Source organism: Cariama cristata, unplaced genomic scaffold, assembly GCF_000690535.1.
Source record: "Cariama cristata isolate BGI_N322 unplaced genomic scaffold, ASM69053v1 scaffold12342, whole genome shotgun sequence".
Classification (NCBI taxonomy): Eukaryota; Metazoa; Chordata; class Aves; order Cariamiformes; family Cariamidae; genus Cariama; species Cariama cristata.
In genome coordinates, this window is record NW_009604461.1 from 18,758 (window position 1) to 34,974 (window position 16,217).

The 16,217-nt window shown below is 37.8% G+C and overlaps 1 protein-coding gene across 1 annotated transcript; it reads right to left on the reverse strand.

The window, feature by feature from the left end:
- Positions 1-756: 756 nt before the first annotated feature.
- On the reverse strand, positions 757-15,366 carry EED (embryonic ectoderm development; the record flags this gene model as incomplete). Its single annotated transcript, XM_009695638.1, has 11 exons — positions 757-1,085; positions 2,187-2,260; positions 2,702-2,860; positions 3,656-3,761; positions 4,881-5,014; positions 5,950-6,041; positions 7,639-7,720; positions 7,839-7,964; positions 8,706-8,771; positions 9,686-9,778; positions 15,214-15,366. Coding segments are annotated over 11 exons (1,212 nt in total), but the record flags the coding sequence as incomplete, so codon positions are not given.
- Positions 15,367-16,217: the final 851 nt, after the last annotated feature.

The following is a 16,217-nucleotide window of genomic DNA, read 5'->3' on the forward strand; positions in this document are numbered from 1 at the left end:
AGTAAATGTTATTGACCTCCTTCCTCCTTCAGGTACACACCGCTGTTGTGCAACGTCTTGGACCCCTTCCAGAACACAAACACCATTGCAACTATACCCTGACAAGATAGACACAAGTGTTTGGAACACACATTATCCCTGTCAATGACATCTGCCATCTTACCCATTTTTCCCCTTGCATTTTTATTAATTGTACATATTTTAAACCTATATGAAATAGCATTGATTTTAGAATCCATTATTCCTAGGGCAAGTAAAACTTTGATAAGGCTATTTGGGGATACTGACAATAGAGGCAATTAAAATATATTTCCATTAACTAACTTTAGTTACTGCAATTCTCTTAAATCAAACAGCCAGAAGCCAAACAGTAGAGCAATGTGATTCACCAAAAAAAAGGGTTTTTTCCCCCTAATCAGTAACAGAAATGGTGAAAAGCACATCCCAATTTGAGATTATTAAAACTTAATCAATGTGCAACTAACTTAAGGAATGAGTTCAAAATATTTTTTGCAGTGATTTAACATTTATTTACACTATATTCCTAAGTGTGGTATTTCCTTTGCGTGGTCCCTGGATAATATTCAATAGCTTTGTTAGGTTTTCAGTCAAAAAGGCACAAATACAGCTCCAAGCATACACATACCAATTTCTAGCAAGTCAGCACATATTTATGTGATAGCTGTATTCAAAGCAATTTCATAGGCCATAAGTGAAAACTCATTGTGGGAAATAATTAAAATGGACAATTCAGAAAACTTTACAAAAATACTTCTTTTTATTAAAAGCAGCAATTTCAAGCAGAACAATACACAGAATGTAAACATCACTAAGTTCAGCTCCAGCCTGCCGAACCTTTGAGAAAGTCTACACTAAATGCAGCTACCGTACTAGCGAGTTAACAGACTATATTATAATTTGAAAATATATTTTCTACTTTGAATTAAGAAAAAGTAATTTATCGTAGTCTGTCCCAGCGCCAGATACTGGCATCATCACACACAGCTATAAGGATACTACTATCCCTGCTAAAACTGGTTTGTCGAATGGCAGCAACACATTTAGGATGAGTAAGAGTCGTACACCTATAAATAAAAGAAAATTATTCAGCTGCAACGTTAAATCTGCACTTGCTACTACATTACGGAGCGCTGTTTCACCAACCTCTTACTTATGTGACCTAGGAGGAATTGAAGGGCGACAGTGTTATGCCCTTTTGTATTCCAAATGTGGACTTGGGAAAGCAGTAATTCCCTGTTCCCCCCCACCCCCATTGCTCATCCACCCAATTTTCCTTGAAACACTGACTGAAAGCTTATTGAATCACATTATTTAGGACTTCATAATCAATGCTTTTTCTCAGTGGTTAGGAATAAGGTGTCATAATTGGGTGATTAAAGACTGCAGCATTTTCAGGAACTTCATACGTTTATATGTGTGTGTGTATACATCTATACACACACATACATCTATACACACACATTTATATAATTATATATATTAAAAATACGTATGTATTTTATTATGTAGTGTACATACAAACATAAAGCATATGTTTATATACCTAGTGTATATACATTTTATAGACATAATGTTTTGTTTGGGTTTGGGTTTTGGGGTGGTTTTTGGTGGTTTTTTGGTGGGTTTTTTTTCCGTGGTTTTTTTTTTTTTCTATTGCATTTGTATGGGTGGGGGAGATGCAAAAGACATGCTGTAAAATTGCCAGGCCACACAGGTGAGGAGCTGGAAAGCCATACTGGTTTCTCCTGTTTTCTCCACATTGTGTTCATAGCTAACCTTTACACTCTCATTACTCTAGGCCTTTCACCTATTTCTCCTTTGTCATGTGCTACACCCACCTAGCACATCTTAATTGCTTTGTACATTTTCCACCTAATTAGTTTGTAAGCTCTTTGAGAAACAAATTGTCTTTTACTGTATCTACATATGGTACCCAGCACAATCTGATTGGGGCCTCTTGGCACTATTGTAATATAAATAATAAATCGGTAAAAAATAATAAATGTTAACCTTCAGGGGCTCAGAATGTTTATTTACCTAGTAGTTAAAATGGCAAGTGACTAGTACTGTTAAAGAACTTCATAGTTATCAGTAAAGGAAAAGGAAAGTACCCCAACTCCCCGTCTTAACAAAAATAAAATAAAAAAACCCCCGTAAGTACTCACTTGGCTTTATGAGGATCCTCTATTTCTAAATCCCAAACATAAAGTTTGCCAACCTGATTGCCCAGAGCAAGCATCTTTAAAAGAAAGCAGAACATATAGTTTTAAAATACTGCCTCAAAGAATGAAGTCAGAATTTTATAAAGGATCTATAGTTCATAAATTGTGTGTGAATGTTTGACCATGAATGACTTAATGAATTTATTGGAGGGTCAGAAAGGCTATAAAATTTGCCTCCTTTGTTCCACTTTATTATCCATCTCTGCAGATGGGGGAGGAAGATAGCAGTAAACATACCTTCGGTGGAAAATAAGTATTTGTTTGGTGGAACTTTTTCTACCAGGCGGAACCCAGAATGAAAAATCTGGAGCTCTTCCAGTTTCAACTAAAGCCCCTTGGAGCAAACCATTCTGCTTCTCAAACATCACAGGAACCAAGACTTTTCCCACGCCCATAAACACGAAATCGATGAAAAGCTACGCACCTTCAAATAGAGCAAAGTCAAAGCTGACACATACCTTTTGCCAGAAATCCATCGAAAACCTCATGTACCATATATCACACTGGCTGTAATCAAATCTCCCAAGTATGGTCACATTTGACTCACTGGGCTTGATTTTATCTATATCATCTTCCATTTTGCCAGGTTTCCAGCACACAATGGCATTTTCACAAGACTGGGGTGAAACAATAAAAAAAATCACCTATCTTTATAATTTATACTGCACATTCAGTCTAACTATAATTATAACCAAACATTTAACCTCACAGCTTCCCCAGTGACATTAAAAATACGTACAACTGAAAATCTCACCTCTGTCCTTAGATCACAGCCACATCACCAACCTCACTGTCCATTGCTGCAAGCCTGCTGCCCTCACAGCTTTGCCAGGTAACAGGACAGACAGTGGGATAACAGATAGCAGGAGCCCTCCCTCACCCACCTCAGAGGGTCAACCAGATGTGCTCAAACACACTTTCATGCGCAGTTTAAATTAACCTTGATTTGAGGATTCTTTACCCAATCCCTTCAACCAACAGGGCCATGCATGCACCAATTTCTGGCAACGAGGCAGTTGGACCGCCTAGTTCAGTATCTGCAAGGCAATGGTACTAGTGGACACAACACATTAATCAAAGTTTCTCCATTTTGAAACCCTCATTTCTCCCTTTAACAGCAGGATCCCTCATCAGTATCTATATGTTCTCTTTCTGAATGTTCTATGCAGATTCAGCTTAGCTAGTATCCCTGTACTTTTAGCAGAGCTACAGCTGTAGTAATAATTTTACTTTTTAAGTACAAGCTGCTTATCCACACACCCTGACAGCTGACAAAATTCAGAATACACTCCATAAAATCATTTGACACAGCATAGTAATTTAACCTAAGACTCAAATGCTAGGAAAACATCTATTGTTCAAGATCCTCAGAACAAGGAAGAGCAATGTAGCTGAAAAAGCTGCAACATTACCTTGGAAAGGATTAGATCTCCCAACCATCGTACACAGTCAACGTAGTTTCTATGTATGTCTCTCGTGGAAAAGTCAGGAAAGTGAATTTTCTGGGAAATAAAAGGCCTATGGAGAAAATCGCCAAGTGAGGTTCAAAGAAACACAGAAGCACAAGTCTAATTTTTAATTGCCAATTTTAACATATGTCAATGTTAAAAGTACAAGCCTGTCTCCTTTGTTTTAAGAGGTTTATAACAAAGTAGATTTTGTATGGGTTTTTTTAATAATAATGGGAACAATTCCTGTTTTCATCCTCATTCCTAATGAAAAACTAGTTTCCCATGTACAAGACTGTGCAGAGACAGTGCTGAGCAGAACAACTCCTTCAGATGCCAAAGACAGCTCCTGTTGCCAAATACCTCAAGAATTAAAGCTCAGTTTTCCTGATGCTGCTTCTGCAACATCTAAATTGTTAAATAGAAACGCACACTATAAAATAAATAATCTTTTTTTAAAAAACCACACTAAAAAAAGTCATTTAATATTTGGTAACGTTACCAAAAAAAACAAGAGTATTTTCACAGCTAGTCTCATTGCTGAACATGTTCAGCGTATTTTAGACTCTTCAATTCTCTCAATGGTTTAACTGAAAGTTAAGATTAAGAAGCTGAGGAACTTCATAAAGAAGGATTTATCTATTGCGTATCTAACTGCTGTTTACTTGACAATTTACTCATGTCTGAGGTCAGATCAGAGAAAGATGAAAATTAAGGTTATTACTATGTAAACAGTTTTGTCCCCACCTCAAACTCAAATAAGAGATACAATAATTAGCAATAACTATTCAATATAAAACTCTTTGCTACATTTAATTACACAGATTTGATTCCCTCCTAGAAATTTTGAGGTGAGAAGAAAAGACATTGACATCTTGAAACACAATTACATATACGAGCTTTAATTAAGAATGAAAAAGATACTAAATTCCAGACATTTTCTATTCAAGCAGATAAGAAATAATTAAGGTTTTTAAAATAAAAGTCTCAAGACTTTGAATCTGAATTCAATAAAATTCTACTGAAGCAAACATCAGCAAGACACATACTCTGGAGAGATTCAGTATCCAGCACAATCCCCAGGTCACTCATTATCCCCCAAAACTCCCAATTTGGATAGGTATTAGCCTGGGCCATTGATGAGATTATTCATGTTTTGCAGACAGCCAAGAAGAAGACGACTACGTACCTGTTGGTTTTATTCGGGTTGTACTCATAAGACTCTTTGATGGCATTAATCATTCTCTTGGAATTAATTCTCCAGAGTTTGAGAGAGTGATCCATCCCACAAGACATGATTTTTTCACCAAGAAGATCATAATCCTATGTATATAAAATAATTTTGAGCACCCCTAGCCTAAGCTGCATTGCACCAACTCATATTTTATTCCATCATTTGCATCAAAACAGCATTTTCTGTGTAGAGAATGTAATAAAACTGCATATTTCAAATAGAAAAATACTAACAATGTAATCCTGCTCACTGCAAAGAGGCACAGTATCTTAATAATTACATTTACTCGCTCTCAAGAAAGAGAGGCATATTCAACAGCACTGACAGACAATGAATCTACAGCTAGTTCTCCCCCCTCAGTAAATTCCCTAGGTTTCATTTTACGGAGCAACTTTGGCAGAATTCCAGGGATACAACATGGGTGATGACTATTTAGAACCACAAGAGAATAATACAGTGTCAGGTTTCATATAGATGCACCCCTCACCTTTCAGGTCACACAACAGGAATGGAAACAGTTCTCAAGAGCAGCGTATTAAGTGTCAAAACTATTCTGGTTGATATTTGCTGGGTACCAGTGTCTGTTCACAGCCACTGAAAAGCAGCATAACTCACCTGAAATAACTTCGTTCCTTCACTACCATGTCTCTCAAGCTTTATTTGCTCTTGCTGCTTTGGCTTGGTAAGACCTCAAGAACTTCAAAAGTGGGACCATCATGAAAACTTTTTACTCTTTCTAGCCCCACTGAGCTCTATTTCATTTACTTCTAGGCTGCACTGTGAGAAAACTAGCTACTGAAACATACAGAAAGTGAACACCTGTCCTCTGTATTGAGAGGTGGCCAGATCAATCAAACCACCTTAGATTTAAACTTGTCTATCCCCTTAAAACAGTATATATGCACTTAAGGTTTTTTTAAGTAGGTATAATATCAAAACAGTGCACAAGAGGATAAAAAGTTGCATAGTGTAGGCTTACTACCCTTCATAAATCTAAATCACTGCCCCACAGTCTTCCACTTACTGCACTTAACACCTCATCCCTGTGCCCTTCTACTCCTCCAAATATTGCAACCAGCGTGTCTGTCTGGATGTTCCACAGTCTCAATGCATGATCTATAAAGAACAAATAAAATTACATGCTGCTTTTTATATGTACATATGAATAATATATTTCAGCTTAACCACTTTCAATAACAGGTGTTCATGTAAACATCAAAAAGGCACTTAATTCTTCTTGACTTGTTAGACACAATGGAACTGCATTAACTAAAATTGCCATTACAACTAAACTGCTGTTAGAGAATTCTGTCATTGAGAAAGTGTGCCCACCCCCCTCCCCTAGGGAGAGCTGCCAGCAAAAATACACCTGGGTCTTCAGATCATCCGAAAAGCAAAGAAGAGTCTGATCTTGGACAAATATGCTTTTATTCAGTCTTATCTCATAAACAATTTTATGCATTAAAAAACGCTAGAATTCCTTTCAGCCATTCTTACATCAGCATTCAGAGAAGTTTTGATTTTCCCTTTTTTTTTTTTTTTTTAACCTTTATATTATCCTTTATAAACCACAGACAGCAGGGATGGGAGAAACTGTTTCTATAAACAATATGTATTCCAAAGTCAGACTAATCCACTTGTTTAAAGAAAGTTTTAACAATTTCTAATGAAGAACTTCTACTGTACTTCCCATTTGGAAATGGCAACCTCTAGTGTATTTCCCTTTTGGATTCCATAAGGACACGGCACTGAATCACCGCAACACCAACTGGAAGGCCACATGGTCCCAAATATTTTCCTCTTTTTCTACTCATCTCTCAGTCAAGCACTCCTGAGACCCCAGTATTCTCCTGCCTCATGCCTTCTTGGAGATAGTACCTGGTCCCAAGACTGCACGTGAAAACTTGTAGTACTGCGGCTGATGTCAAAACGTTATTAAAAAGAAAACCTAAAAAAATATACGGAACTCAAGAAATTCAACATTACAGACCCACAGCACAAACTTCACAGTTGCAAGAATCAGAATTCTTGTGAATCACTATTTCTCGTGTAGTGTCATCAGTAATACCAAGTACATTAAAGTCAAAAGTCCCCTTATGTAAACGTTTCCAACTCCAGCATTCCTGAAGGCTCGCTCTTGCGGCAGATCAAGTATTCCCTTACGTTAAGAAAACAGTCAAGATGAGGAAGCTGTGAATGTTTAGATGTCCTGGACAAGCCCGTAAGACACCATACCAAAAACTCGCTTCTCCCTTCGCTAATACGCTTTTTACACAAAGCCCAATTAAAGTCACAGTTGCTCCTGAGCGATAGAGAATCCAAGTTTTCCCTATGAACACGGTGGTGAATGCTGTCTGCCACACTGAGACATCCCCACTAGATGGCAACACGATTCAACAACTGGAAAAAAAAATTTAACTCGACTGTTAGAAAGTACAGAGCAACCCCAATGCTCATGTTTCTTCTTCCCTAAAAGCAGCACTGTTCACAATCCCTTTGCACCACAGGTGGAGTTATGTTTATTGTAGGCCATGGATTTAATACGTACAAGATATATAGCCATACAAGAGCAAGATTTGCTCTTGACATTCAAGGTAAACTTCTTCAGTGCCACTCATTAAAAATTCATGGAGGTTTTGGCCATTTTTAAGACCAAAATCCAATCCAAAGTATCCTGATTTATATAAAAACAAAAGAGGGTTTTTTTCCTCACCTTTGCTTACAGATAAAAGGAGATTTGGATCTCTTGGATGGAATTTCAGTTCATTGATTGCATTTCCATGGCCCACGTAGTGCTGGGATAGAATTCAAAGACCAAGTTATCATTTTCCCTCATGTTTACATGTATTTAGAAGACATAAGTTTCATGCCTTACTGAAATGTAAGCTGTGTCTCAAATTTCTGAGCACTCACCTTTATGCACTGCATTGTAATAGGATTAATTATCCTAATAATACCCCTGGACCCTGCCACAGCCAGAAGAGGATGGCTTGTATTGCTATCATATGTCCACGCACAGGTATAGAAATTTTCATCTGCCTACAACATCTTATGTTAAGGAACACAGAAGAAACAGGAGATTATTTTTTTCAAACAATGTGATTTTTTTTTTTTTTTTTTTTTAAGTAAACTTGTTGCTATTTTATGCAAGTGCCCAGGAGTCTCTGCCGGACCCAGTAAGAAAAATATACATATTCAGTTATACATCTGCAAATACAAGAAACATCGCCTTTTCTATAGATGCCAGTTTCCTCACTTCTGTTCCATAACATATAAGGAACACCTTCTCTCTCTTGGTATCACTTTTCAACCTCTTTCTCCAAAACATCTGAAGATTGTGAATAATGAATCAAGACTGAGTTCACAAGTTATTGACTTGTGTACTGCAAATGATCAATGCAAGTTATTGCCACTTCAGAGCATGAAACATAGTTCTTAGGCTTTAAACCCAGTTCTGATTCACAGGGAAACCGAGACCACTGTAAAGCAATGAATGTGAAACATTATACAAATATTAGTGTTGGGAAGAATAAACTGATGGAGATTCAGTTTTCAAATATTTTAATACAGCATGGTCCATGAGTCTGCATTTTTAATATTTTTTCAATAGGAGGGACTCTAGGATGTGGGAAAGAGGTAAGACTTGGACCTAACATAAGGAATGTGCCACATAAGCAAAGTATTAAATCACAGACAATCTTTGTATGCTTTTTCCTACAAAGCCTCTTCATTCTTGATAAAGAGGAAGCAAACAAGTGGCTTTTTAACTTAAAAGGATACATCAGCATCCACGTAGGACTGCAACAGCCGGATTTCTCCTTGGGAATGACATTCATATAAAGTAACCTGGACGGGGGGGGAGGGGGGAAGTAGGAGAGATTGCTGCTTACTTGTGATATTTCAAAAGGAAATCACATGCACCTGTGTATCGAGTGCCTGATGGGGAGAAGTAGTGTGCCTTTCCGGTTTAGATCTCATCCATCATCTGTTTGTTTCCAACAGGTGGAAATGGTTCAATAGAAGAATGCTCCCAGCAGTTTCAGTAAAGCACCACTCCAGGACTTGTCAGCCGTCCTTCCCAGATATTAAAATCTATTATTTGAATTGTCTTAGTAAGATTAAACTCTCTTTGGAATTGTTTACTGCAGCCATGTCTAACATGACTTGGTCTTTTAGTGAGCCATAGATACCTTGTTTAATCTTAGTTTAGCACTTTTAGTGACTGCCAGGTGGAATAAACCTGGAAATGAAAGTCTTCTTGTTTATTCACAACACTTGCATAGAATGCACTTCAGGAGTTATTTTCAAGACTCAAATGACATGGATCCTTGTTCAGAAAAAGCCTATAAATTCATTCCACCCAGGTCATTAATTTAGCTACTGAGCTGTCTGGCATCATCGCAGACACCGCTCATCCCCTTTTAGAGCCTATGACCTTTTGGAAACAATAACATCTGTGAAGAGTAATTTTAGTGACAAGACACATTTATACACCTTTCTTCCTTATCCCAAGTTTATATTACTGAAGGATTTTTTTTCTTTACTGTATAGGCTAATTCCCAAACAGCTAACACACGACTTCATAAAACAATCCAGAGGATGCAACTCTCCCAGATAACAGATGCTACATACCTCAGAAATAAAGCTTTCTGTATGAAATATGCTGTGTCCATACTAAACACAGGTAAAGGGATTGGCTGAAAAAAAGAATGCAAGCAGAACCACACGGAAGGGCTTATGGTTAAAAACAGATTACTCACTCTGTTGCTGCCTACAGTGGCAAAAACGAGAGGATCACCTTCTTTACTGTGCCAGTTAAACTGGACTCCAAACAAAGGCTGACCATGGTCCTCCTGTAGATGTAAAGTAAGATTAGGGACAGAAAAAATAAAACCCACAGGCATATTATGTTTGTGAAATTCAGCTGTGGTGGTAAACAGTTAAATTGATATGTTTTCCTCCTCAAACCACTGGGTTCACATCCAGTATAATTTCAGATAGTGAACAGTTAAAATGAACAGTTTTGTAACATCACATTTTAACTTGGCTGTCTTCAAGGTCAAAGGAATATTCCGACACACACCCCCTTTCTTCCCCCACCAAGCTTTTAAAAAGTGAAGGGGAAGAACTGTTGTCTCACAGTTATAGCCAGAAGCTGGCAGAACTCCTCAGTTATTTTTGCAGCTCTACTACTTTGTTTTGCAATTTTGAACAAGGCAACCTTTGCATCTAAGGCCACATCTATATGCATTTTATATGGTTATAATTACTTCCACACAAGGATTAACAATTCACAGAGGAGAATTATTAGGACAGAGGAGAATTATACTGGTACAAGGCTGGAGAATGGCCACATTTAACTATTACAGTACAGTTAGGTCTTGCAACTCTATCACAGACACAACGAACTCTCTCCAGCATGTCACAATGCTACTGCAAAGTTCATGCCTACAAAGAGTTTTCAGATTGCCTTCACAAAGTTCCCAGAGAAATGCCAAATATTATTTTTATACAGCTTACATCAGTTTAATAGAGGAAAAAAAAAAAAGCAGCAGATATGTTTATGAATTGTGATGAATATGGTGGTGCTTGTTAATAATTGATAACAGTATTTTGGCCTGTCCTGACAGGATGTTTTCAGTAAGAATAATGTTCATTAAAGTGCCTCCCCACAGGGGACTGTCTGGGACAGTGCAGGCAGGAAGGAAGTGTCTCATGACGGCTGTTAAGCAGCCTTCAAATGGCAGTGCTTCAGAGACAACACGAGAAATATTAGCCCTGGCAGCTCTGGCCTATCCAAAAACCAAAGAATAAATTTGAGGAGGGGGTGTGGGCAGGGAGCCCAACACTACTCAGAAAAAGAAAAGTACAGAAGTCTGGAAGAATTTAAAATTGCATTATTTACTGAGAAAGGCAGTATCTGTTATGAACAGAAACAGCTAGAAGAGCTAGAAAGAGAAGGGAGAAAAATCTTTCTGAGATTAAGGCCCTCTTGCAATTCTTAAAGAGAGGTAACAACTTTCAAATACGAATACAGATTAAAAAGAACTGTTCAAAGCTTAACTCAAAGTATTGCCCGTCATAACATGAAAGAACAGACTAGTGACTTATGTGACGAAGGATATGGGATATCAGCAAAGGGAAAAGTAGCAAGGTTATTAGTGACCCCAGGACAGAAGGAAAAAGCAGGTATTCAGCATCTGTAAAGCATTACAGTTTAATTAGAGATGAAGACTGAGGAAAACTATATGCTATAAAATTGCATATGCAAGGCCATGATTTTTAAGTGTCCAATAAAATGATGACTTTTACTTTCTAAGCTTATTTTTTGAGTGTATTTGTCTTTCTTGAAGAGAATGGCTGAGAGGTCAAATACAGAATACTTTAAAAAGTTTTCTACTAGTAATTAGTTGGGTTTGTATTTCTGTGTGAAAGAGTTCATGCTGGTGAACAGTGAGGGCTTTTGACATATTGCATGGAGATGACACAGCTCAAATGCATGGATTCTTACTGCTTTATTACAGAGATATATTAGCAGGTTTTGCGCTTGTTTTTCTGAAATAGCCTTGTTCTCTGTCAGGTGCACTGTTTCTGATAAATTTAGTGAAATGTGGAAAGTGAAGAGGAAGATGTTTTACCCCCTCAAGATAGGATATTTCGCCAGCATAAGTCATGATAATTTTGTGATATTCTAGGTAGGACCCAGATTAGGGCGATACATAATAAGTAAAGAGATACAACAGAGGGCTATGCTGTTTCTGTATTTCTATATTTGAATACACACCTGAAGTATTTAGTAAGCTTTTCCAAAGACAACCTATTTCCCTGGAAAAATTAGTCTGTGAGACAAATGTCTTCAGACTACTTACATCATCCGCATTACATTCCTCACATCAAGTGCTACAACCTCCAAGAGCCTGACCATACATATCACAATTTTTCTGGTGTTTAATGGATGAAGGACTCAGGTAGAGGCTCTTGCAGGAAGTCACTAGGGTACCTGAAGAAGTTATGCTCACCTCATTTAAACTACCATCATCCTCACTGGTCAGAGACAGCACATAGCTATTTTGATAATACTTGTCCACTCTAATTTTTGTCCCAAGTGCTAGACAATGAAGCAGGTTTTTAAAACACCTTTAGGTGTTGCACAGTACGGTTATCCTGAGTAGTCAAGTATGTCACGCAAATCTGACCACTGGTTTGTACAGACAGAAGAGTGACAGAGATGCCGGTCCCAAAGTAGAATTGTGAAATGCCATCTTGACCTTCGTATGAATAAAGGGCACAAAACCCAAAGTACTTGGGTTCTTCATGCACCAGGGAAAGAAGGCAGAGGAGAAAATAGACCTACAATTGTTACAAAAGCAAATAAATAAATAATCAATGGTTAGTTCTGCCCTTACTCACTCCATGCCAACTCAGGTTCAGTCAGAAAATAAGACTAGACCTGTTTTCAGACTGAAGGCAGTGAAGTAAATACTACACCAACACAAAAAATAACCACCTGCAACTACATGAACACATTTGAATATGCTGTCACCCACACTGCCAGAGAGGAACCAACTGACCACATGCATTTCCAGTTCCCAGAAGTGGAAGCAAGCCATTATTAGCACTGGTTTTTGTTACCTCTCCTTTACACATCAACAAGCTAGAATGTTGCATGTGGTTGGTTACTGATTCCCAGCTCAAGGGACAGTAAGTAGAAGCTCAGAGACAACATGAGACTGCTAACCAGAGCCACACCTTAAGCAAGGGTAAAGGGTAGGGCAAACAATAGCATTGTTTTAAAGGGAGCACATCAAAGCAGAATACACACGGTTCTTTGCTGAATGATCTATAAGCAAACATATATGGATGTATGCGAGGATGTGCAACCATTAGCTGTATATGCTCATTTATAAACTACATTTCCATTCAGCCCACAGAAAGCAAAGATTTTTCAGTACACCTCAAACTCACTTAGTAATGCAAAACGCAAAATAAAAAAGGCAGTTTTTTTATTTCCTGTCATTTTCCAAGTTGTATTTTTGTTTTCCTGATGCTTAAACTTCACCCAAAATAACTTCCACAGCAGTATTTAAAAAGCATATTTAGCAAGCACTGAGTTTTTCAGGTTGAATCATAACCATTTAACATTCAAAGCAGATGGTAATGGCCATATTTCTTTGTTTCCCCCAGGAAAAAAAAAGTAAAAAGCAAGATAAGAGGGAAAAGCAAGGGTAGGAAGGTGGAAAAACACATAATTTATACATCCGTAAAGAATACTGAAATTGATTTCCATGTCTTTAAATCATGTTGACTCCTCATTAATTTCAGTATACAAACCTTAGAGCATAGTTCAAAGACAAATAAACCGTGGGATATATGATGTGATAGCCAAACAGTCACAAGTATCTTTCTGAACCCATAAACTCTTAGCAGTTGAATGTTGTATATCTCTACAGTATCTGTAAAATTAGTATGGAAGAACAGGAAAAAAAAGAGAGGCTTCCTCAAACACGAAGTAAAAAGGAGTTACCAAATTTGGCTGCTACCTAGTCTTTGTATTAACATGTATGTTTATTATTATTAACATTAATTTCAGTTCAAAGAGAAACGGAAAAAAAAAAAAAGATAATAAAAACACCCCACTTAGCTGAAACGCTACATTTACTCCCTCACAGCTTGATTCCACTTACACAGGAATCTGTTCCCAGGCCACAATCCAAATCCACAGAAGTCATGGATTGCTTAACTTCATAGGGTGGTCTTTTGGGTCACCCTATAGTGGGCCCTAGGTTGAAGTTGGGGTGAGGGTATGTTCTGTTTTCCCAGAAGACCTTGAAAAGTACTAACCTCTTTGGAATATTTGGTCTGCAAACAGAAAATAAATATGCTTAGCAAAACTCAGAACTTGTTAAATGTTTGGGTGCTGAAAGGCCGGCACCTGTGTTTGAAGTATGACTTGAAGCCACAAAAAGCACTATCTGCGGGGGCGATTCGTGCGAATCACAGGAACAGCTGCCTGCCTAGGTGAAAATGAAAGAAATTCTCTTCCTCCTACGCTCTGAAAGGACTGGAAATAATTTTTATATTTCAAAAAACACATTAAGATCAACTTGTTTCCCAGATACTTTTGTCAGTATAATTTCATATCACAATTTCTCCAGTGGCAAAGCTCATTTAGGAGGTTTCCACACTCCAGACCTCTCATCCCCTCCTGCTCAGCTACCCCAGCACTTCACTGAGGCAGACTGAAGCCAAAGTTCAGAAACCGCTACATCAGCACAGCTTAAGAGTTAAGTGGGGGGGAAATGACAAAAACCTCTTATAGCAAGTCTGCAGAAAATATCCACTATGAAGTTGCACACAGCTTCTTGTTAGCTAAAGTTTAACAAAAGTCCCATCTTGTTCCAGATGCAATCTTATCCTTATTTAGGAATCTTATAAAAATGAAATAAGATGGCATATTTACAGCTTTTGCCACATAAATATCCCACACAAGGCTGGGGAACGAAAAAACAACATCCTGACAGTGTAAAAGAATCAAAGAGAAAATTTATTCAGTCCACCATAGTCTGTCACCAGTGCAGAAGAAAACAATAATACCCTAAACACGAGAACAGGGAGTAAAGACCATGAATCCACATCCCTTAAGACCATCAGGTATTATGTGGGAAGATAAATAGGACCTAGGTCAGGTGCGAACACATAATCACAACACTCATGGTAAATTAACCAAATTGCACTATATAGCATTTATGACAATTGCCAGAGAATGGAAAATATCTGATCTGGTAATGTGAGGACAAAGCTACTCCAAGATTCTTGGGTTGTTTTGGGGTTTTTTGGGTTTTGTTTTTTTGGGGTTTTTGTGGGTTTTTTTTTTTAATGCATTTCAACAGGTAGAAAAATCTGTAGAGGTTCTGTGCTTTGCAGCAAGTTGTCACAGGTTCTGTTTTATCTGAATTTGTTTATCCAGTTTCTTATCTTTATCTCAAGCAACTACAGCTTCAACGAAATACATAATTAAAACATATCACACATAACTTTGCAAACCTGTACAAAAATTGGGTTAATTGCAGCACTATCTACTGTTTCCTGTTTCAGTATTGTATTTCTTCAAAACTTCTGCTATGCCAAATAAGAAAGGTACTTTCTTCAAATGAGCACGGAACATAATTGCATACAGATCTTTAAAAAAAAATAAAAATCTATCTTGACACTGTCTCACAGTCAACATTAACATTACTGCCAGCAAGCGGTACCCAGCATTCCCACGCTGAAGGTTACGCATACCTACCTTTAGGCTATTTACACATTTGAAGGAATATTTGCACTTCTTTGACTTCCATTTCCCTTTCCCCCAGCTTTTTCTTCCTGGTGCATTAGGAGTGTTTGTTGGTGTATCAGGGCGTTCAGTGTTAGTACCACTTTCAATACTAACGGCATCATCCTGAAAACATTCAAATTATATAGAATGTAATAAAGATATCATTAACTGCTGTATAAATTCAACTAATTTTTCAGCACGTGACCTTTTCACTTTTTCTTCTTCTCCGTAAGAACAGAAGATCTCCTAGGACTTGGTGTTATTTAGATTCACGTATTTAAATCTATTACTAAGATAACAGTATTCCTCCCAAGAAACAGAACGTAAGTCACATGAGGACTAATCCAAGAGGGAGAGGCATGAACTGTGATCTAGTGGTTTCTTCAGAATACCGGCAGCTGCTCTTAATAAAATGTCTAAAGATAAAGTGGTCACTTTCCCTAGAAAACATCTTTGACGTCGATGAAATGAATACTTCTGAAGCACTGAAGGAAGGGGTTGTTTGCGTAAAAACATTATGCTTAGCCATATCAAGAACCTAACCACTCTGAGATTGCTCTACACTCTCAGCAGCATCAGGCACGGCACAGTTCTGAAATAAGTCAGCACTGCCACTAGAAGAGGAAGTCCCACCTCTCCCTCCTGCTCTTCCCTACAGATACTTGCTTCAACTACAAGCTAAGTTTAAAAAAAAAAAAAAAAAAAAACCAAACAAAAACCCACAACCAAACAAAAAAAAACCCCCACAAAACCAACAATAAAATGAGCTTGCTGTCTGATCAGCTAACTAATCCAACTGGCCCTCCAACTGTCAGCCACCAGAGCAAAGGTAAGGATGGGCAGAACTGAAAAAAGGGGTGTGCGAAACAACCCACCCAGTCGCTGAGCAGTTTTAGATCAGCCTTGGACAATTGATAGGAACTACATATGCGGTCTGACTGCAGGACACTACTCAAAAGGACATTTCTATTCCC